Source organism: Bombus affinis, chromosome 9 (genome assembly GCF_024516045.1).
Source record: "Bombus affinis isolate iyBomAffi1 chromosome 9, iyBomAffi1.2, whole genome shotgun sequence".
In the NCBI taxonomy this organism is placed as follows: Eukaryota; Metazoa; Arthropoda; class Insecta; order Hymenoptera; family Apidae; genus Bombus; species Bombus affinis.
In genome coordinates, this window is record NC_066352.1 from 12,834,567 (window position 1) to 12,857,192 (window position 22,626).

A 22,626-nucleotide genomic window follows, 5' to 3' on the forward strand; every position below is an offset into this window, starting at 1 on the left:
TTGCGTAACATTTAGGGAATTGTCACATGTTGGAAAGACAAACGCTGGTTTCACAGAAAATTCGCGAATAGAGATCAAAGAAAATGTCGAAGAAAGAAATTTCTGAAGCCTTTGACGAGAACCAGGTATTATCGATGATTTTCCACGGAGCTTAAAGTAAAGCGTACGATGCATCGAAGCGGCACGTAACGAGCACGAGTCATAAATACACCAGCAACGATATATATCGAAGGTGCCCCCCCTTTGCCTCAAAAGCGGCGAGACGCGCCGAAAATCCTGGCTACGCGCGATCGTCTTTCGCGTGCACGGGACCCAGCTGGCAATTAATCTTTCCACGATCCTCTGGTCGACTCGTTTTCCTTCCAACATGTGCCACGGTTCTCACCCTAAATCCCGTCGCGCGTGACGAAACTTCCACGCGCCAAGTTCCGAGCCTTTTAACTTCGACGGGAAAGAAATTCGAACGACGAATAAAGAATCTACTAATTACGATGAATTCGAGATCGTTTTGTATTTTCGCTCGTAATATACGTGAAAATAGTTGCAGCGTTAATAAGAAGAAAACGACAAGTATAAAAGATCTTTTCAAAAAAATATACAATTAAAAAAGATTATACCCCGTTGGGGGTAGCCACCTACATGATGATATAACTGCTAAAAAATTCGACCTAATGTCCAAAATAGACAAATTATGAATATTAAGAAATAAATAAAAAAAAAAAAAATTAAAAAAGTTTCTCTTTACGTCCTAACGTGGCACGAAATATTTCCTTCGGTCTTAAACTTACGATAAACTTGCTTCAAAAAGAAGCCAAAATGGAGTGCAAATATCCTTGGTGTTTAAATAAATACCGATCGCCCAAGTGCGTTTTGCAATATTACGTAATTATTCTGCGTTCCACCATTCCCAGCACACGATGTAACGATAACACGAAAGAAGTCTTACGGTGGCTTGTCGAAAGTCTCGGTAAAGGAAGATCTCGTGTATGTAGATGAACGGGACGAGGAAAGAGATGTTGAGAAATCTGTCTCTAACGAGAGAGCGAGAGAGCTTGCGCAACCGGTGCCCATCTGGCCAGAAAGCTTTTATCGTGCTTTTTCGGTACGGTCGTCGACATAAGCGTGGGCAGCCTAATTCCTACGGCTGTCGTTTCTGCAACATACGCGTTCGACCGCCAATAGACAGAACAGACGACCATCGGGACGACCCCTTCCATCCATCGAAATCCCATGAAACTCCTACGAAACATGCGACCAGTCCACGACTTTACGAGCGACTCGATTCCCTGGAACCGTGGAAACCAGCCTCCAAACAGCCAGGAAAAAAGACGTCGGGAGAGAGAAAAAGATTGAAACGAAGGGTTGCGAGAGCAGAAGAACGTGAGAATTGGACAAATTTGGATGTTCGGCAGCGTAGAAACGCGTGAGCTCGAGAATCAAAGGGTTGGAAAACGCGCGACACCGGCTACTTGGATATTTAAAAATTTCAGCCTACGACCCGGGCAACGTAGAACCTAAAAACCTTGGGATCTGTGATCTTGCGAGTGTAAAAATTTGTAATTGTGAATATCTCGATTTGGAGAGTATGAGAGTCCAAGAGTCCGCGATACGTTGAAAGACTGTGAGAATAAGTAAGCAGAAGATCGAAATGTTTGGAAGTTCCATTAACAGGAGACAGTGTGACGTGCAACAGACAAGATTCGAGTCTGTTTTTGATGGAATCATCTGCTATAATAATAAACCTAACAGCGTCTTGGTAAATCAGGCTTTTCATTGCTAAGCTCTGAGAGAGCTTATACATAGAAGACCACTGTATTTTAGAAAATTCTTCTCGAAATTGCACGGCATAACTGCACAATATCGTACGTGCATCCACGTGCACGTTATAAACGATAAAAAATTTTATTCTGATAAAAAGGCTGAAAGTTGACAAAAACGGACAGTACGATCGATCTTCTTTGAACTTACGATATTTTCTTAAACTAACGATAACATCGATGAAAACGTAAAAAGATACTATTTTATTAGCGGTATTTGCGATTAATAGAAGATATTGCAGCAGGTATAAATCAGAATCAAGGGAATTAGGAATGCCACTGTAATACTTCCAATTTTCCACGCCCAATTAATCCAATCATCAAAGTATCGCTTGCCAACCTAACGTTCCAAGAGGTTCTTTCAACAGATTCTCGAATACAGCTACATCTTGTTACAACAACTTTGTATCGCTGTTTATTATTTCAGCCACGCGAGCAAAAGAATAATTAGACAAATACAGACGATGTTATTAAGAATCGCGGAATAAGTAGAAGAATTATCCTGCGATCATCTACCTGGCAGTGTATAATAGACATATAAATACGGGTTAAACTGAAACACCCGCGTCGATTATTATTATTATAAATTATAATTATCACATCTTGTAAGTGAACAAAATTCAAGTAGCAAAGGATTATATACTCGAATTTATCGCTGTAATAGAATGATCTCGAGATAGCTATCTCGAGATGGACGTTTCAACGTCTAAATTCTGTTCAGCGGCAATTTCCACCGGTTTACGAGTCTCATTTTCATAAACATTCAGCCAGGCTTCGAGTTAACGGACCTCACGAGAAATAGAAAGAATAGTGAAATTCGAGGCAAGGCCGTCGTAAAAAAAAAATGCACGAGGAGAAACGACGATAAAGCACGAACCTGTTGGATGGAACAATACACGTTGGCCAAGCGATTTCAACTAGTTGCGAAGGTGAGAGGTCGCCGCGAGAGAAAAGAGTTCGAAAAGTCAATGCCTCCGAGCACTTTGTGCGCTTGTCAAACTGTTGCTCACGATCACTTTCTAAAGGCACGAATTTCGTGGCCGACCAACTTGCTTCTTACCAACTTCTTTCGCTCGAACATCACCGAAGGCTTCGGAATAAACATCTTAAAAATTCCAAGGTTAGATACATGAAACATTATAATCACGCGCCTCTTTTTGTCAAGATTCTAAAGATTCCAAAAAAATTGTAAAATCATATATCCGCGTATCAGGTTTATTTTGAACGGAGAGTAAAGAAACGTGAGACTACTGGGATACAAAATATGTTTTTGTTTGATAATTTTGTCATTTGATACACGTGCCTTTCGCGGTATTAGGTGTTGACAATGAAAACCTAGAATTCTAGTTGTGTCAACGGTGTCGAGCGATTTTTCACTTTCTCCGTCTCTATATTTGTATTTTGCAAATAAAGATAGAAATTTTCTTAACGAAAGTCTTCTCGAATTAGTTAAATTCGATAAGAACAAACTTAAAATCTCAAACAATTCTCTGTAATATCGAATCAAATATCAGTCCCCTGTCTCTTGTTAAATCGAATAAAAAGATCTCGCGAGATCCTTTTTCCGCTTCGCTATAACAGAAAAAGAAGGAGAGGGAAAAAAAATTCAATTTCCTCTGGTAATATATCGACGAACGGAAAGAAAAATCGTTGCGGATTCGTTTTACCTTTCGGCACGGCTTGGCTGTCGCACAATTAAGCCCGTAATTAAACGGAACATCGAAGGAGGGTGATCAAGATCGAAACGAGCTGGTTCGAAAAAAAAAGGTCTGAAATTAGCGTTACAGACAGAGAGAAAGCAGATTCCGACAAGGAACACAGTGTACGAAGGGACAGGGGAATATTACGACGCTATCTGTCCCAATTATACGACTTTAATTACGGCAAATTACTTTACCAGGAGGCACGATGAGTTACTCACGAAGCTAGACTATAGTTTTACTTTTACAAGCTGTTTATCGATCCACGAGCAGACCTTCCTCAGGAAATAGTCTCAACCTCCATTACAGGTTGCATCAAGGTAACATTCCACTTGCAATTATTTTTCGATTACTTTACGTTATTGAATAATTCGAACGTTATCGCCTCTCAACATTATGATCAGGATACAGATATAGATTCCATTAAACTTGACAGTATAATTCAATTTTATTATTATTATTTATTGCAAAGAGGAAATTTATCAATTGTATAATTTTGTACCAGTTCTTTTCCCACTCTGAGTGTTATACTTAATCGGCTTAAACGATATATAGATTATTTCATTTGCATGTTTTAGTAGCATCGCATCTACGTAACTTTAATGTTGTTATAATGTTGTTATAATAACAAGGCTGTCTTAATGAATTACCATTTCGTTTCTAACAACATGGGATTCGTGATACAGCATGAAATGCTTCCGTATACATTGAAAAGAACAGCAGGGTTTTGCATAAAGTTTCATTTCATCGTCAATCCATGCCGGAGATATGCAAATGTTGAAAAGTTAGCGAAGTCTGCACGTTAAGTGTAGCTAAATATGCTAAGTGACCAGGCAATTAAATCTGTCTTAACATTGTTTTAATTAAGGGGAAGATAAAGAAAGAAATTAGACTCTTTGTTTCTACGAATAGTCGAGGATTCAGAGAAACGTATTCCACTTTCTTTATTTTTATCGATTCGCAGCCTTGTGGTCGAACGTTCAGAGGGCGATTTAATCTTTCGAGCATGGCAGTATAAATCACTTTATCCGTCACGATAGCGTGCTTTCCTTTTCCGTGATAAGAGCGAGAATCGTGTTTCGTATAGAAAACAACCTTGTAAATTAAAACGTTCCTTCTTATTACGATTAATCGCCGGTGAAATCGTACGATTCACGTCCGCCAATATTCTATATAATTAAACGAAAAAGAGCAAAACACGAGATACAGAGGACACCTAAGAAGGCAAAAATACGATAATGCATAAAGAAACTTATGGCTCTATTTTATACAAAATATTTTTCTGCAGCAGATTACAAAATTGCGGACGATGATTGAGAATTTACTTATAATTCTCAATGAGAATTGATTGTAAATAGTCCACCAAATAAAAAAAAGGAAAGAAAGCATATTTCACACAAATATATTAGGAAATAATACACGCACAGTATTTTCTGTTTTATATTATTTTATTGCATTACGTATGTTCCATTTTGTTCTATTGGAAAATAAGACAAAAGATGTTGTGCATCTATTATTTCGTCATAAAAGGAAAGAAATTTTTGGGACAGCCGAATGTATACGTTTGTCATATTTCTTCTCCTAATATCTAGTATCATTTGCTTAACTTTTCAATTTTACCAACTACGAGTAATAATAATAAATTGCGAATGTTTATGCATAAACGTGTAAGTCTTCTATCGAGTTGGCAACTAAGTGATTGCGGATTTTTTAAATACCGCCTAATGACAAAATCCGCAATCACTTAGTTACCAACCCAATATTTTTATTATACGAAACTTTGATATTCGCAAGTTTGGCTGTCAAAAAAATTGCATTGTTCACAGGGAAAGCTACTATTTACCACAGAGGCTTTCCTTCGGAAAGATCCTCGATTAAACAAAGAACAAAATTTTTCCATATAAGAAATTCGACTGCAAAGAAGTAAAATACGCATAAATTATAGTACTTCAGCTTGAACGTGATTCAAGCAGCTAATCCAACCACCACCAAAGCTTGAATTGAGTTACGAAAGCGATCGTCGATCGTATGTAACCGAACGTTTCAAACGATTCGACGAATCGAACGAGTTGATTGCTGAAAACGCCGAACGGTCCTGGCGTTTCCTACGCACGCTCTTCTCGCACACTATGTTTGGCGTTCGTAACGAAATTTATGCTTCCTGTCCGACCGTAATGCGACCACACGCTCGTTGCCTGGCCATATAATTTACATACGCTGCCGGTTTGCGCGCGCTTTGTCTATGATCGCGTCGCGAGGAGGAAAGAGGAGCCGAAACGAATTTACGTTTCGTGCTTCTGTACTGCGTGCACGCACGTTTGTCACTATTATACCGATTGGTTTATTACTTTGTTCGATAGAGATAAATCAACTGAATTGAGAAATAACTTCTTCGATATGCTATTCAATAGAAAATTCGATTTAAGGAAATACAAGTAGAATTCGAGGCTCTTAACAGATTATTATTTCGTATTAAATAATCTTTCACTTTTTTGGGCAATTCTTTTCGAATGGAATTTATTAGACTTCGTTACGAGAGAGAGAGAGAGAAAGAGAGAGAGGGAATAGAATAACGAAAAAAATTCCTGATAATTAAATCTAAATTTCTTCGTGACATTTCCAAAAGTTATTTCAAGAGATTTGATTCTGGTCTTCTACTTTCGTGAATAATTTTTTCCATAGAATTCCTTGATACTACTTGAAAAATTCTGTGGAGACGAAAAGGAACGAAATTACGGTAGAAATTATTAGAATGCTTTAGTCTCCGCTTGATTGTTTTTGAATAAATATACAGAGTTTATGTGATTTATCGTAACTACTGTAGTTTCGCATCTGGCTACTAAGGTAGTTTGATGAAAAAGTTTTTCAAGAATTTGAAATGTTTCCAAACGTTCGAAAAATTCCTTTAGCCCAATAAAAGACAAATATCGTAACAAACGCATTGTCTAAAATACGTTCTATCGTTAAAATGCTAAACGTTGAACACTCGATAAATCCTTTCGCCTATAATTCAACTCATATAGAAAACTTCGAATTTATAGAAAAATGATGATACAAAGAATGCCGCTTCAGTGTCGAGAATGTAACCTTGATCGTGTTCCCTAGAAAAAGTTCTATCGAGAATTGCAAGACGCTAATGTTACATCATAATTTGCACGGAACAAAGTGAGCACGTAGTGCACCTAAAGCAACAAATAAATGTGTCATTCGTGGATTTTCCTGCTTCGAAAGCAACGGTGGAATTTTCGAAGACCATGATTCCCTTTCTAAACGATCGCCACACGTTGTCTGATCTTTCGAAGAAACAGTTGGGTAAGGAACAATTAATGGAGATTGATGCCTCTCGAACCCGCATGCTGTTCTCCCTTCTCGGAGAATCGTTCTCGACATACGGGCGCAAATTTGTATCTTAAGAACGAGTCGAACCTGCTCACAAAGAACTTCTAAGAAGCTACAAACTCGAAATTGCAAAAATGGTTCTAAATTTGGGAGAGAAACGATTCTTTGAATCTCTCCTAACGACTACGAGTTTTCAACGTACGTTCAAACGCGTTAAAGAGACAATTCTTGCCTGCATTCGTATAAATGGAAAAGACAAAGATTCTCTCTTAATGTTCGTTTGAAAAATTTCAACGTAAATTTCCTCCGCGGAAGAAAATTCTTCTATACGTTCGCGCGAGTAACGGAAATTATCTTTTTAGCTTTCTTTCGGAAATTCGTTGAATTATTCGCAAAAATGTCAAGTTTTCAACGATTCTCGTCGATGATTCGCACGAATCACAGCAGCAGCATTCTCTCGCAGCGTTTGTTTGACGATTCGTCGCGACGAGATTTTCCCGTTGTGTCATAACAGTCGAACACGTTATTTCGTAATCTGAGATATTGAAAGTGCTCAGGTGTACGAAGCCGCGATGTTTCCGAAAAAATGAAAAACGTCACGCGCAGCCTTTTAACCATTTTTAACGAAACAACGAGGAAATTATTCGTAAAATCGTTCTTAGAATAGTATTCGCGAGGGACGCGGGATTCCAGGTCGTGGTTTGACTCTCTGGTCGCAGTGAACGAGTCGGTGATCGACTTTAAGATAAAGCTAATTGCGAGGAAAGTTACCGTCGATGACTACAGTGAATAGATACCGAGCAATGGTTAAAAGTTCACAGACTAAAGATTAACAAGCCTCTTCTATGCGCAGACATTTAATGGCAGATTGAGAGATATTCGTTGGCATTGAGAGATTCGATGGACACTTCGAATTCCAATGTAGGTGCATTTATAGATCTCTTTTGAAAAGAATACCACCTACGTAAGTTTAGTAATAGACAAAATATCGATTACCATCTTGTTAAATATTTTATTCCAATTTTCTAAGATAAATAAAATAAATTTTATATAAAATTATAAGATATTATTTTAATAATATTTTACTTCAATCACTTGCCATTCTTTAACATATACACTTTAAACTAGTTTTTCTATTGCTTTACGTTATCTTCCTTTCGATACAACATTCCAGTCAGATAATTCTTCAACGATAATAGTACACTACACGTTGAATAATACCATTCGCTTTAACACTCCGTTATTCTTCGTTATTTTTTCTCACTCGTTTCTCAACTACCTCTCAACCAAATCTCCTCTACAACCAACAACTAACGTCTTCTCAAACTAAACCAATATTTATCATACTCGTTGAACTTCGCTAACAAATTCCCGATTTACTCGGTTCAGTATCAGGAAACACTTAAAACAAGCTATACCACAGCCTAGCCCAAAAATAGTTGCCGATGACCTACGAGGATCATCAAACGCGCTTCGATCTTCAATCTCCGCTTTGAAAGCGGACAGAACTCGCGGATAGAAGCTGGCCGACAAGGATGCAACGAACTCGAACGCGATTATTTCTTGGAACGAGTCTCTCGTTTTCACCCAGAAACGATTACCCACTTAAACGAGACGAGGCATCGAAGAAAACAGTTCGTTCGACGCTCGTAAACAGCGAATAGCGCGTTTGCACCGGATTTCAGCGGTGTGTAAATTTACGAAAGAAGAGAGAGAGAGAGAGAGAGAGAAACGAGAGACGAGAGACCTGTATCTCGACGAATGCAGCAACTCCGTTGTATCTTCGTCTTTCTTCGAGCAAGCTGGTTCATTTGAAGACCTAAATCCGAGGGAAATTTCGTGGAACTGCGAAATATTCAGGCGACAGAGCCAACTCGAATATTTAGGATCGCTGAGCACGTGCGCGATCCAGCCTTTGAAATCCTAAGGATGTGTTCCCATCCTCCTCTTTCCTTCGGCTTCTCAGCCATCGATGGTTATGTAATGGACGCTGGCAGAAGTCCTACAGACTTCCATACGTCGACGATATTTTATGGCACCGCGTTGAGCGACGAAGAAGAACGAAAACGATGGTAACGGCGATTATTCACTTCTGTAAAGTCAAACTTCTATCGAAAACGATTTATCATCGTGATTCTATCGCGATCCATACTGGTTTTCAAAATGTTCGCGCTTCGACAAATCTTCTTAATATCGAAATTCTTGTCAAACTGGAGATTAACTTTAAAAGATAATTCGTCCTGACATTTTGTGAAAATAACCAAGTCCCTTTACGAATTTCTACGAGTATTCACGATCTCGTAATCACAAGAAACACGATCCCCATCTGCGAAAATGAAACAACGTAGCAACAAGCGCGTCTGCCGCATCTACGAACTTCCATTGCTACACACCACTTTCTACGTTCATCCGCCGAAACGTAACGTACAATAAAACGCAGCAATACTCTGCAGTTATTCAAGAAACATCTAATTGACACGTAACACACTGGTCGTCGTAAACCTGTCCTTTTCATAAACGAAAGAACAAAACGAAATTAATAAATGTCATGGACGCGGCACTCCGCAGCACAGAGATAAAGACGTCAAGATTTTAGGGTTATCGTGGTTTCTTTGCTATTATAAATTACTCTCGCTTTATGTGATACGTGTATTCGTGTGCGAAATGCGGGGCCGGTAATTCTGCTTAGAATTGTTGTCGCGCGTTACACGCAGTTATTTACAACTGTTCCGGGTGCTCGTTCCGACAAATACGATTTAAGAAGAAGCGGCCGCATTGTAAGACTTCGACTTCTCGCTTTGATCTCTAAAGTGACACAGATTTGTTGCCGCTCGTTTGCGATGAATTACGAGCAGAATATCGTACATCGTTGCCCTTACCCCGATGAAACGCGATTCCTCGTAGAATTTGTCCCATTAAAAGAGCCGCCGACTCGCGTGATCGTTCGTTTTTCCCGCTTTGAACATATTAGCTCGTTGCACAATATACGAAGCTCCCTCGAGTCAATCTGCCTGACTTTCACTTTTTGCAAATTTCACAATTTCATTAGCTAAGTATACCGTTGACCATACAGTTGTTTATCAAAGTATTTTATACTAAATATTTTATATTTAATATTTTAACGCTTATAAAGACTGCGAATATATTAATTAATTAGTAGAATTAATCAGTAAATACCATAACGACCGCAATGATACGCAAATACTCTTTCCAACCATAGAATTTTCTAGCCAAATGATCGTAGCATTACGAAATTTCGATTTCATTCACGAATACGACAAGAGAAAAGTTCTTTAAGAGATATTACAATTGTTAATTCGAAGGTAACTGTTATTAACAAATTTAGAACTAAAGCTTTCAATACAATTTACTCGATGCGTCATTCTGTCTTACGCGAGCCTGTTTTCCACAAAGTTCCTCGATTTTCCTTTCTATTGTACAGCATTACTACCAATAATCTTGGTTGTAATTGAGTTTTATAACATATGGCATCGACGTAACCTAAACGACTGCTGCTTAAAATAGGAACTTCCATCGTAATTAACATGCTATTCTCATGGCCGTCTTTAATAATTCTGCAGTACAATTAACATAGCGATAACTTTAAATTCACATAAATATTCAATTTACTCCACGTTTATATTCCTTTAACTTACGTTTATGTTCGGAATTATTAAGACGCTTTTTACTGCCACGATTTTACGACTTTCACCCTTTCGGCGTCCTATTACGAATTTAATTAACTGCAGTGCCACTCAATCGCCGTATTTTAATCTTTTCGCCGATTACGATATTACGCGATTATAACGCGCTGAATTTTCCACAAGTGAAACTCCCATTGCCTCTGATTTATTTCGCGCTGTTAATGAGTATCGGTATTTCGACGCGCAATTATACTTTCGATCATGGTGTTAAAAAACGAAATTCAATAAACTATATCATCTTGAAAAAATGACGAATACAATGGATCCGATCGGAAAGTCCAACGGCAAAGAAACCAGACTGTATATCGTTTGTTCGCGTGGAAACGCTTATGTAATGCATAATACGTATCATAATTACAATACATTGTCGACAATGGATCCCGATAAGATACATTAAACTAATATACTCCCGCCTCTTCTCTTTTTGCTCGCTGCGTTAATCGCTTATCTATCGCATGGCCGATTCATCGGGCTAGACATCGCACACGCGTATGCAAATATTCGTATAAATGGCAAAAATACTTGCAAACGATATCACCTATAGAGTGGTAAATAGGTAACCGGAATTTTTGCGTTTCCTAGGATGCGCAACTTAGGTTCGATCTATGTGAATTCGTTTAAGCGATGTCGTTTTTCCACAGCCAGCGACGACACCTTAAAAAATGTCAATAAAAAAAAATGTTCAAAGAAATCGTAAAAGGTATACATCGGGAAAAAGACTGTTCGAGAATATCGTATAAAGATATAGCGAGTAAAATAAGCGTTTAAAAAAAGATCGTAAAATTCTGTGCCGGATAAAAAAGCGTTTTACAAAATAGCAAAAATATATATCGGAGGAAAGATATGAGGAAAAATCGTATATAAATATACGTATGTTATTGAAGAAAGCGCGCGATTCGAAGCATGTAGATAATTTTGTACGGTCGACAAGAATGTGTAATCTTTTTATCGCGCGAAATATTGTATCCGCCAGCGATAAGAGTAAAAGGGATCGATAACCAACCCACCCACGAATCGAACAAATCGAACAATGTATTCATTCATCCGAGAAGGAACGCGGAGCGATCTGGAGTGCTCCGCGCCTGTCTCTGTGCACGAACGAATATACTCGATCGGTCGACGTCGAAACGGCGGTGCTACAGCTTTTCTTATGTCAAACATTTTAAGCAAAGATCGATATAGTTCGGTATTGCAATCATTTTCGTGGAAATTTCAACAATTTCTGATAATCCTAACAATTTCGTAATTAGACGACGGATGAAATTTGTTAAACTGTAAAAATTGCGAAGGAGATCGGCGATCTATAAAATTGTAAAAAATTACTAGAACCGCGCGCGGTTCTAAAATTACTAGAACGATGGAAACGTATAAACGACAATTCGTTGTATACTTGTTTATTCATTAGTCGATTAGTTGATTAATTGACTAGACCGTTAATTGACGATTAGCTGATAAATTATTATACAAGACCTTGAATGTATGATAATTATTTAACTCTTAAGCATCGACGATTGAGCTAAACGATTTATCGCGGTTAAAGTTGGTCAATTTAGTTTCCCAGCGAGTTTTAATAAAACCGTATTGCGGCAGCTAACCGATCTCGATAGATGAAAAAATAATTCGCGACCAGAATGCTCGCGCGCTATTTTCTTCGCGTACAAATCCTTCCTCTTGCCATTTCTCTGCGATGCGCATTAGCATTTTAAATTCAATCGGTACATTGACGCCCTTGAACAATAATGGCCTGCCTCCCCCGCTGGTCCCCTTTTTTCCCTCATCCAACCTCTCTCGTTCTTTCACCGTGACAACTTGCAAATCCAGTTATATCATCTCTCGACTTTGTAATCAGCTGTGTGTAAAAAGGTGACTCGCGGCCTCTAGGCGTGAACGCGCGCGCGCGCATCCCTCGACGATAAATCAACCGCGTGCGAGAGCTTTTTATTCGAGTACACGTTTTCCCTTGACCGCGGCAAATTCAATTAAGACGCGCTCTATCCTACGTACACGAACTTGCAGAGTGATCTTCGAATAAAGAAAAAGTCAGCCTACTTTGTCTGTCTTTTACTTTGAATTTATCCCTGAATTTATAGCTCGAGATATTTATTTTTATTGACAAAAGTTTCAAACATTCGATCGAAGATAATAAAAGAGAGAAAAGTTGCTCGGAATTTAGTCGAAATATTTGGATAACTCGAAAGAGCAAAGGAATTCAGTTCGATCGTAAACGGCCCAGTTGGTCTACAAGATACAAAGAAATATATATCTTTCGACGAAGAGAAAAGATTTGAAACTGAACGATCGGTGTCGTAGAATTTGATTAAGTTTTGTTTCGTGACTTTTGAACGGGGACCGATAGTTGGTAATTTTACGATCAAACTATAAGTGGACGTTCTCTTTACAAAATATGCTTTCAAAACGTCGGAAATATATACATCTTCTAATTAAAGAGAAAACATTTGGCGATAACGAGATCGACGTGATGAAATTTGAACTTTCTTTCCGCGATCCCTAGATGAGAACCACAGTTGAGAATTCTAAAGCGAAGCTATAAGTCAGACTAGAGGAATTTCGATGAACGATTTCCACAACGAAAATAATACCAGACAATGATCAAAGATATGAGAAAATCGATGTAAATGGCGAGTGCGCGTGCAAGAGAAATTATATTTAAACCCGACAGGATTAGGGGGAAAAAGAAATGCTCGATGAAAGCGAGATAAACAGACGAACTACAACAGAAGAGCTAAAGGTATTCGTCTAGTTGCAATATTTGACGGCCTTCGGCGTTATGGAAATGCGCACGCTATCCGACACACGTGTAGATCCTGTATGGGTGAGTTTCGATGTCGGCGACGATCTAAGAATTAAATGTCAGTAAGGTCACGGCCGCGAAGAAACGAAGAATCTTTGTCGACCGACCAGAGATAATTACTCAAAAATATCGAGATAATGTACGGCTATATCTCTTGGGAAATTTCTCTTTTTTAGCTATATGTACTCTACTAATATTACTATAATTTCGTCGTCTTTCATATCTAACTATTAAAACTGCTCGATTTATATTGACTTTAAAATTCCGACGGAAGCCAAACGTTTGATAAATGCAACACGTCATCCTTGTAATATGATTTTGTTGTATCAACTGTTTGAAATTAGTCTTTCTATTGGGTTGGCAACTAAGTGATTGCGGATTTTGTTATTAGGCGGTATTGACAAAATCCGCAATCACTTAGTTGCCAACCTAATAATACGATCGAAAACCGAAAGTATCTTCCACCGATCCGACATATGTTATAGGGGCGCGCATATTGTAAAAGTATAGCTTCTATGTTTATTTTTTAGCTAATCTAACGAATATTTCTTGTTTATCTTTTGAACGAGTCCACTATCTCGTATTCAGGATTACGAAAACAACGTAGGCGTTCGATTTCGAATGTTGGCCAGAAAACAGGATCTTCTCTTTTAATTTAATATTCGATGATTCCTAAAGTCAATGATTCCCAAGATAACGTGGGTGTCTGAATTTGTATTAAAATAGAAAATTTGAATTTTTTCTAAGATCCTAACGTATTGGCGACCGCTAAAACCTTGTTAAAATTTATCGTGGCAGAGTTAGCTAATTAGTATTTATCGAATATTTTTATCTAATATTTAATTACTGCTTCAAGAAAGAAAAAAATAAAGGGAAGGTGGATCATTCTCGAAAGTGAAAGAAATATAATATTCGAAAATCGATAAAAAAGATAAAAGATACCATTTCCGGTTTTCAACGTAGCTCGTAAAAAGACAGAAAAATACAAACTCTCGTTGCAAGTTGCTAATGTGTCGACTCGTGTGAAAATATTCATTAAATATTAGAAGGTAAAAACAAAATTGAAGAAATACATAACAACGTGCAAAAAGTTATGCGACTATTACGCTGTCCAACCTTGCGGCTAATTATCACACGCCCAGCAGATTGCACCTTGAGAAGATTGGCTCGTTTGCATAGAGAACGCAAAGATAAGATTATTATTGTATAATGATTATCAGCCGCGAAGGAAGTTTACAAACGAAAGTAAACATTTAAGATTCGTGACTTGGCGAACGCGAATCTCTACATTTGATACGATTCGAATCGATTGTAAATACGATTCAAAATATATTTTTTCATTCATTATTCCTTTCTGCGGTTTAATCTTTTCCTCTTCTGTGGTTTAGTTAAATTTAAATTTGCATAATTGCTATCGTCGACGACATTGTACTTCAATCAAATATATTTTATAACGATAGATATTTATTCCAACGTATATACTTTGTGTGCTATTTGAATATTATGTAACAAATTGTTTGTGCAATAGTTTGTGCATCTATATTAGCTGGGAAATGTGGCTCGTGCTTCTTCTATATGTTTGTTAATATTTTTATAAAATATAACAACACTATGAAATAATTGTTTATAATGAATAATTTTCATTGGTAATGATAGCCTGTTTACGTATGAATCGTGAAAAAAGTTTCGTAATTATTTTTTAATATACGAATGCAGAAGTAAACAATTAAGGTAGGAAAAAATGATTGATATTTACGAAGGCATAAATTCTAGAATCGATAGATGTTCTCGTAAATTCATTTTCAACATTTAATTTAAAATCCAAAATTAATAAAAACGCGTTAAAAAACAACATATTTTTTTGTAAAATACTCATAGAGTAAAAGAAGGAAAAAAAAGAACAGTTCGACTACAGAACTATTAAGGTATTCATGAAGTTTGTTTTTCCACGGAGAAATATGTTCCCTTATGAGCATACATTTCCAGTAAACACTAAGTCGTTCATAATAAACGCACTCCCCATTTAAGCCGTCGTAATATGAGGTTTTATGATTACGGTTATTTGTGATCCTACTTAACTCCACTTTACATGCCAATATAAACATTATACTTTCATTCGCGTACGTGCGAAAGATACTCGAACGATCGCGAAATCTCAAAGATTCTTTCTTATCGACGTTGCATGTCCCATTATAAACGTATTGAAAAAAAGGATAAAAAGAAATAAAGAGAATAAAAAACGAAGCGTATGTAGTTTGAATGTTTAGTTCGACGCAAGGTATTGTGCAATCAGGAGCATTGGTACCGTGTGAGGATACTATATAGTCTTTACTAGATTCGTGACAATGTTGCCAATGTTCTGTTTTGCTATATTTAAGATTCCCCACTACACCAGATGTTCTCCGTGACACTAATCATGCATTATTACGAGTGCATCCTCAGGTGTCATGAGCCCATGTCTGTCGAAAAATTCTCGAAACGGATCCATTGTATCGTGACAAATCGTAGAAACGACATACTTTTCGTTTTACTACCACGACCATACTAAACTTTCGTTGCGAACAATTTTTACAGCACCTCTTTCGATCCGTATCGCGTGGACGCTGTAAACGATAATCGACTTCACAGCTAACTTCATATTCGTGGAAACACGATGCACGAACGTTACCGCGATGTTTCAATCGTTCGAATTGAATTCGAAAAAGAAAGAAAAATAAGGAAGTTACTACAACGACCTTTCTCACGATTTTATGTGTTCTTTATGATACGTATCTATGTGAAAAAAATGTACAAGAGTTGAGAGAAATATTCTTACAGAACGTAAATGCAGTTTCACCGCGTTTAACATATTCTTCTCTCGACTCTTGTCGTAATAATGCAACATGTTCGTAATAAAGCTCCACTTGGTAGTCGCACGACCTTGGCTACTCGCGAACTCGATTTTCGTTGTATTCCTCGAAAGATATTACTGGAACATTACTGATAATTTTGACATCTGTTTCATGGCAACATTCTTTCCGAATTCCGATGATAAAGAAATCAACCGATGATCTTTTAAATATGTTCGGCTTTTCGCAAACACCCGAGCTATCAAAAAAGATATCTTTAAAATACGCATTAGTACGGATAAATCGACAAATAAATGTCACTAACGTTGTAACGTAAACTGTACCTCCGGTTCGAACATACTTGACAATTTAAAAGAGGTCTAATGAAATTACTACCGTAGCCTCGATACACCTTATTGCAGCCCTCAAATTATATTACAAGAATAGCTGACTCGACCTACAAAGAGCTTTATCACGTGCAGAGAAGACGGTTTGTTTTAGGTGCGTGTACGGGTCCTACCTTTACAGTTGCGAACGACTATGCAGCGTTCCGATACGCCCCACACCGTCCTTCTCCGTCGGCTGCCGACGCACGACTATGGATAATTCGCGGTTGCGACCGGCCTAGATATATACGAGCTATATTTAGCGACTGTCGTCATGAGGAGCGTTCGCGATTGGTCGTTGATGACGTGACAGACGTGCGTGATTGGCCGATCTCGCGAATACGCCGCGATTGCTTGGTGCAGGCCTGGCTTACGGCTGGGCGCGACTCGCGGGCACGACATTTGTTGACATGAAACTGTCAGAGAATACGCGCGCCCTTAATGCACCGGTATATTCGTATTCGCGTGTTACCGCTCTACCTATGTCGATTCTTTCCGTTCATTTTCATTTATACTTTCAACATTGTTCACCTATTACTATGATACAAATCTTTTGTAGATGCTCTCTTGCAATTTTTGAATCTAACTATAATTGACAATATTATAAATAAAATAATTATAGTGTGATAATGATTGATAACGCGTTGACTGCCCGGTGAATTTTTATAATATACGTGTTCGTAAAAGAATAATGATGTTTAAGCGCTTTATGCTGCATTTATGTATAACAATCTATATTGTTACCATAATAATAAAAAGTGACGAATTTTTCGAATATGATACTTTCTTTAATTTATATACTTTAACATTAGAACTACCCCTTATACCAAAGAATACAAAATGAAATATGATACAAGCCTTTGCCCATTTATTTTACAAACTATCATAGAAGATTCCCAAATATTGTAAATATAAAATTGTAATTGTAAAATATAAAATTGTAAATATAAAATTTCTACAAAAAAAAAAAGAACAAATTAGTTATTTTAACTATTCTGAAATATCTAATATTAATTAATTCTGATATTCCCGGTCTCACCGGTGACACCGATGGTTGTCAACGTGGTAAGTAGACATGTAATCCAGCAGGATCAGTGAAGTGGTTGAACCCAAGATCCAGTTTAATAACTGGAACAAGGTTCGCTCGTATTCTTTGAGATACAGGTGAACAATTATTCGCGAACGGGCTAGGTGAGTGGGTGGAATTTATGGAGAATAGGAGCGATGGTAATGGACGATTATTAACGTGGTGCGCACTATTAATTTGCACGAAGCTTTCGAAAAGCCTTGAAGTCGGCTGTCGTGCCTCTCTTCGCTTCTATGAAATCATAGATTTCCCGGCAGTGTTATTATGCGAAAATTACACTCTAAAATTAGTCACAGTCCATTAACGTGTGCGTACACAGATAGGGGACGGGGTTGGGCACGGTAAGAAAAAAGATTGCTCGAAGCTCAGACATTTTCGATATGTATCTGGCTATTAATGCCCATACGACGATGATGGTATTATGCTAAACGAGTCGAATAATCGTAATGCAGAATGCGCTGTCCACATGTCCACTCATCGATCGTTTCTGCACGGTACTTACAATTAGTCACATGTCACATCATAGATTCATCTTCGATTGCTTACTTGTGGGTTAGACAAGATGTGTTGGGGCTGGTCGTAGTAAAAACGTCATTGTTTTCGTGAACATCGAGAGAAAGTTGCAATCCGGTGATTTAGAATAGGGGAACCGATACCTTCGATTGTCACCATCGCGAACCGGGTCAAAATGACATTCTTATTCAAACATCCTAAGCATTTAGCACTATCTCGCTTAGGAATCTGCGTTAAAATCTACTTTCAAATTGCACAGATCCAATTGACGAATAAAGCAGCGCCATCTATCGGCACATGTGCGAACCAGCAAACATGGCAGCGCCGATGATTCGAAATTCGAAGTAATGTTCAAAGATAGTTTTAAATATTATAAAAGTCGAAAACCTTATCCAGACTTAAAAGATGTAATCGATTTGAATAATCCCGATTATAACAAAGTATGTAAAAAATTATGAGAACCCTATTCTTTACGTACATAAATTCTTAATACTTTTTAGGTTACTGATTTTAGGAAGAGGTTACTTGATGAACGATGCGAATATGAATTGGGATTAAGACCAGTAAAGGACTGGGAAATCTTTGAACTTCGAAATATTCCAGGGCTTATTTTTATAAAAAATCCATTTACGACATACGGACAACGATATTGGATTATAAAATGCTTGAAAGAGTACTCTAGAGAGCCACATAAATTAAACTTAGATGCTCATAATGTTTTAAACAAAGACGAAAATTGGTGGGATATATGTTTTGGGTAAGATACAATATGATGATATTAAAGAAATATATTTGCAGTATACCATATACCATAATAATAATATGTTTGCCATATCAATTACAGAAACTCTGATAAAGGTAAAGAATTATTACCAAAATTAAGATGGGCAACATTTGGGTACCACCATAACTGGGATACAAAATTATATTCTGAAACATCCAGGACAAAAATGCCTACTGAGATGTCTTTGTTGACCTCATTTTTAGCACAAACATTAGGTTTTAAAGATTTTAAGGCTGAAGCAGCAATTATTAATTATTATAGAATGAATTCGACTTTAGCGGGTCATACAGATCATTCTGAAGTTAATGTGGAAGCACCCTTATTCTCTATAAGTTTTGGTCAAACTGCAATATTTTTAATTGGAGGACTTACGCAAGAGGATGCAGCTAATGCAATGTTTCTACGGAGTGGAGATATAATAGTGATGTCTGGAAAGTCTCGTTTAAGGTACCATGGTGTACCAAAAATTTTACCAACCATTGATGCACCATGGGATGATGTAGAAATAAATGATAATAATCAGCACTGTATATGGAATGAGAGTGATTGGATCAAAGCAAAAGCTTACATTTCTGAAGCTAGAATAAATATGAATGTAAGACAAGTGTTAAAACCTGGACAATTGTCCCTGTTGTAAAATATTGTACAAAATTGACTTGTATATTTTTATTAAAAATACTTATATTAATTACATTGCAGTTAATACTTATTTCTTCCCCATTATATTGCTGTCAATTCACATCAGTACTAGAAGCTGCACCATAAAAATACATTGATTCTAACATTTAAACATCATTATTTTGATTGTCTTCTTTTATGTTTCGATTTACCAGATTACTTTGGAACATATTTAAAATATTCAAAAAGTCCCAGGCAATTGTTGCCATTCTTAATAAAAAATCTTGTGAATGTGATATCCATTTGTCTTTGATATGATTGATTGCTTCATATCTACTTTCATAGGTATTTGAGGTTGATTCCATTGGCCTATATGGTCTTAGTAAAATATTCGTAGCATCATGAACTGCTTTATTTAGTATAAAATCTTTAGAAATATCTGATTTATGAATCATTCTCTTTTTCATAAAATTAATAATGTAATTTACCAAAATAAGTAGATCTGGAATAGAGATTTCCCACTTAGCGTTCATTTCTCGTTTTTATGTCGAATATATACAAACCTATATCCAAAGACGATTAATGTTCATTCTCATAAGAATATCTTCGGAGGCTTTCCTTATTATTCCAGGTTGCCAGCAACTTCTACGTGTGTTATGTGGATTGACAGCGCAAACATCTATTCTAAACGTGTTATTTGACTTACTGTCGCTAATACGGAAACAACGATTTTCTTTTATTAATCGTTGCATGAAACAATCTTTCATTTCTTCAAATGAGTAGGAGGTATGGTACTTATATTCCATTGAAGATTTTTGTTTTCTATTTCCCTTATTTCATTCTTTATTTAAATTAAGTTTAAGATATTATAAATTTTGATTAAACATACTTCCAAACTTATGTACTAATGTTAATGTTGCGACATTTTGTTTTTCAATTGTTTCATATACCCACTGTATCAAATCTGAATACATTCCTTTTTCTTCATCCTTTTACTAATTTTAAAATTACGCGCTAATTTTTGCGCAACTATATATACAGCTTCAAACTTCCGGTCCTACGAGTCAGCTGATCAGTTTCATTCTTGTCTGCTTGATAGTTCTCTCAACTATGTCTGGAAAGGATAAACTTGCGATTTTCCCTTCTCGGGGGTAAGTATTTCCCTTTCAAATTATACGACTCTATTTTATTCTTTCAGTGGTTCTTATTTTTCATTTATTTAATATCTTTTCTCTTTAATTACCAAATTTTCTGAGTCTGTTATCATCCATCATAAGATGGGTGTAACCCTATTCCTATTTATTTAAAACGTTTAAATTATATTTCTCATACATTCGTATTATTAACATGTAAGTATTTTTTTATAAATCGAGATTGTAGTCTTTAACTGTTATACAAGGATGGCAAGTGTACATATTGTTTACTTCTTTCATTATATTGATAATAATGTCTATGAATGTTATAACACAGAATTTATATTCTTTTATCTTTTTTTTTTCAGAGCGCAAATGTTAATGAAATCCCGTTTACATGGAGCACAAAAGGGTCATGGTTTGTTAAAGAAGAAAGCAGATGCATTGCAAATGCGTTTTAGATTAATTCTGGGTAAAATTATTGAGGTACAAAAAGACACTTATTTGTATGAATGATTGTTCTTTTTTTATAACAATTTCATTCTTCTCTATATGTAGACAAAAACTCTTATGGGAGAAGTAATGAAAGAGGCAGCTTTCTCATTGGCTGAAGCCAAGTTTGCAACTGGAGACTTCAATCAAGTAGTTCTTCAGAATGTGACAAAAGCTCAAATTAAAATTAGATCTAAGAAAGATAATGTTGCTGGTGTTAATCTTCCAGTGTTTGAGTCCTATCAAGATGGTACAGATACCTATGAGTTAGCAGGTTTGGCAAGAGGTGGCCAGCAATTGGCAAAATTGAAAAAGAATTATCAAAGAGCAGTGAAGTTATTAGTGGAATTAGCGTCTTTACAAACAAGTTTTGTAACCTTGGATGAAGTTATTAAAATCACAAACCGCCGTGTAAATGCCATTGAACATGTTATCATCCCAAGAATTGAAAAAACTCTTGCTTATATAATTTCTGAGCTGGATGAATTGGAAAGAGAAGAGTTCTATCGATTAAAAAAGATTCAGGATAAGAAGAAACAAATAAAAGCAAAGGTAAGATTTATATTCTAAAAATAATCCCATTCCATCTTTTTTGATCAGGTATCTTTTAAAATGCTTAAACTGTTTCACAGGCTGAAGCAGCTAGGGCAGAGATGATAGCTTCTGGCAGAGAATATGTAGAAACTGCGAATATTCTAGATGAAGGAGACGATGATATTTTATTTTAAACACTGTACACAACATGTTTTCACACTCTGAAGTATTAAAAAAATATGTTTTAATTCTGAATGAATGTGTCAAAGAATGAGTCCAACAAGGCATGAGAATAGATTTAGTCCTTTCACAAATATCCTTGGACAATATTAATTTCACAGTAGATAGCTATATTATACAGAAGATTGTATTATAAAAATATGAAACATCTGTACAAGCAACTGTACTGATGATAATGTGTTTATGGTATTACTAACATTTTTTAATTACAATATATCATTATAATATGATATAATAAATGAAAAATGTTATTAATATTTTTTATCAATTGTATATTATTGACTCGATATTTGTTGAAACTGTATTTGGTGCATACAATGTACTCATATTGTTATATTGATAAAGATATAATTTTACGCGATCAATTTGCGGCAACAGCAACATTACGGAAGATTATAGAATCAATTATCTAGTAAAAATTTATGAAGAATAAAGATATTCATATACATATATACACATATATTCATTTCTATGTTTGTATTCTTTTTGTTCGCCAATACTCAATTCCCTCTATGATAATCAGAAATACTTGTCTGTTAATTTCATATAATTTGTGAAAACATCACTGGTTTTCATTAAACAATAAACATATGTTTCTTTCTAACAATGTATTCCAGTGATACCCAAGAACATAAATTC

At 36.4% G+C, this 22,626-nt stretch overlaps 3 protein-coding genes across 4 annotated transcripts in view; 2 read left to right on the forward strand and 1 right to left on the reverse strand.

Annotated features, from left to right (window-relative positions):
- The window catches only part of LOC126920698 (activating transcription factor 3), a 28,559-nt gene extending 11,723 nt beyond the window's left edge, over positions 1-16,836 (reverse strand). For both annotated transcript variants that reach the window (XM_050731429.1, XM_050731428.1), the window contains exon 1: positions 16,721-16,836. The gene's annotated coding sequence lies outside the window, so the exon portion shown is untranslated. The remainder of the gene's footprint in view (positions 1-16,720) is intronic.
- A 1,622-nt stretch (positions 16,837-18,458) lies between these two features.
- Positions 18,459-19,661, forward strand: LOC126920694 (nucleic acid dioxygenase ALKBH1). The gene is made up of 3 exons (XM_050731423.1): positions 18,459-18,626; positions 18,687-18,943; positions 19,031-19,661. Exons 1-3 carry the CDS (start codon positions 18,534-18,536, stop codon positions 19,605-19,607), a joined length of 927 nt encoding a protein of 308 aa, XP_050587380.1. The 5' UTR covers positions 18,459-18,533; the 3' UTR covers positions 19,608-19,661.
- A 951-nt stretch (positions 19,662-20,612) lies between these two features.
- LOC126920702 (V-type proton ATPase subunit D) lies at positions 20,613-22,439 on the forward strand. Its single transcript, XM_050731435.1, has 4 exons — positions 20,613-20,739; positions 21,090-21,207; positions 21,280-21,765; positions 21,846-22,439. The coding sequence occupies exons 1-4, from the start codon at positions 20,699-20,701 to the stop codon at positions 21,939-21,941; spliced, it is 741 nt and encodes a 246-aa protein (XP_050587392.1). The 5' UTR covers positions 20,613-20,698; the 3' UTR covers positions 21,942-22,439.
- Positions 22,440-22,626: the final 187 nt, after the last annotated feature.

What these genes read in the sequence shown, in the direction of transcription:
- LOC126920694 (XM_050731423.1), top strand. Translation starts at nt 18,534, where the DNA reads ATGTTCAAAGATAGTTTTAAATATTATAAAAGTCGAAAACCTTATCCA. An exon ending in ATAATCCCGATTATAACAAA is followed by an intron (nt 18,627 to 18,686) that starts GTATGTAAAAAA and finishes AATACTTTTTAG; the next exon opens with GTTACTGATTTTAGGAAGAG. An exon ending in TGGTGGGATATATGTTTTGG is followed by an intron (nt 18,944 to 19,030) that starts GTAAGATACAAT and finishes TATCAATTACAG; the next exon opens with AAACTCTGATAAAGGTAAAG.
- LOC126920702 (XM_050731435.1), top strand. Translation starts at nt 20,699, where the DNA reads ATGTCTGGAAAGGATAAACTTGCGATTTTCCCTTCTCGGGG. An exon ending in GCGATTTTCCCTTCTCGGGG is followed by an intron (nt 20,740 to 21,089) that starts GTAAGTATTTCC and finishes TTTTTTTTTCAG; the next exon opens with AGCGCAAATGTTAATGAAAT. An exon ending in TTCTGGGTAAAATTATTGAG is followed by an intron (nt 21,208 to 21,279) that starts GTACAAAAAGAC and finishes CTCTATATGTAG; the next exon opens with ACAAAAACTCTTATGGGAGA.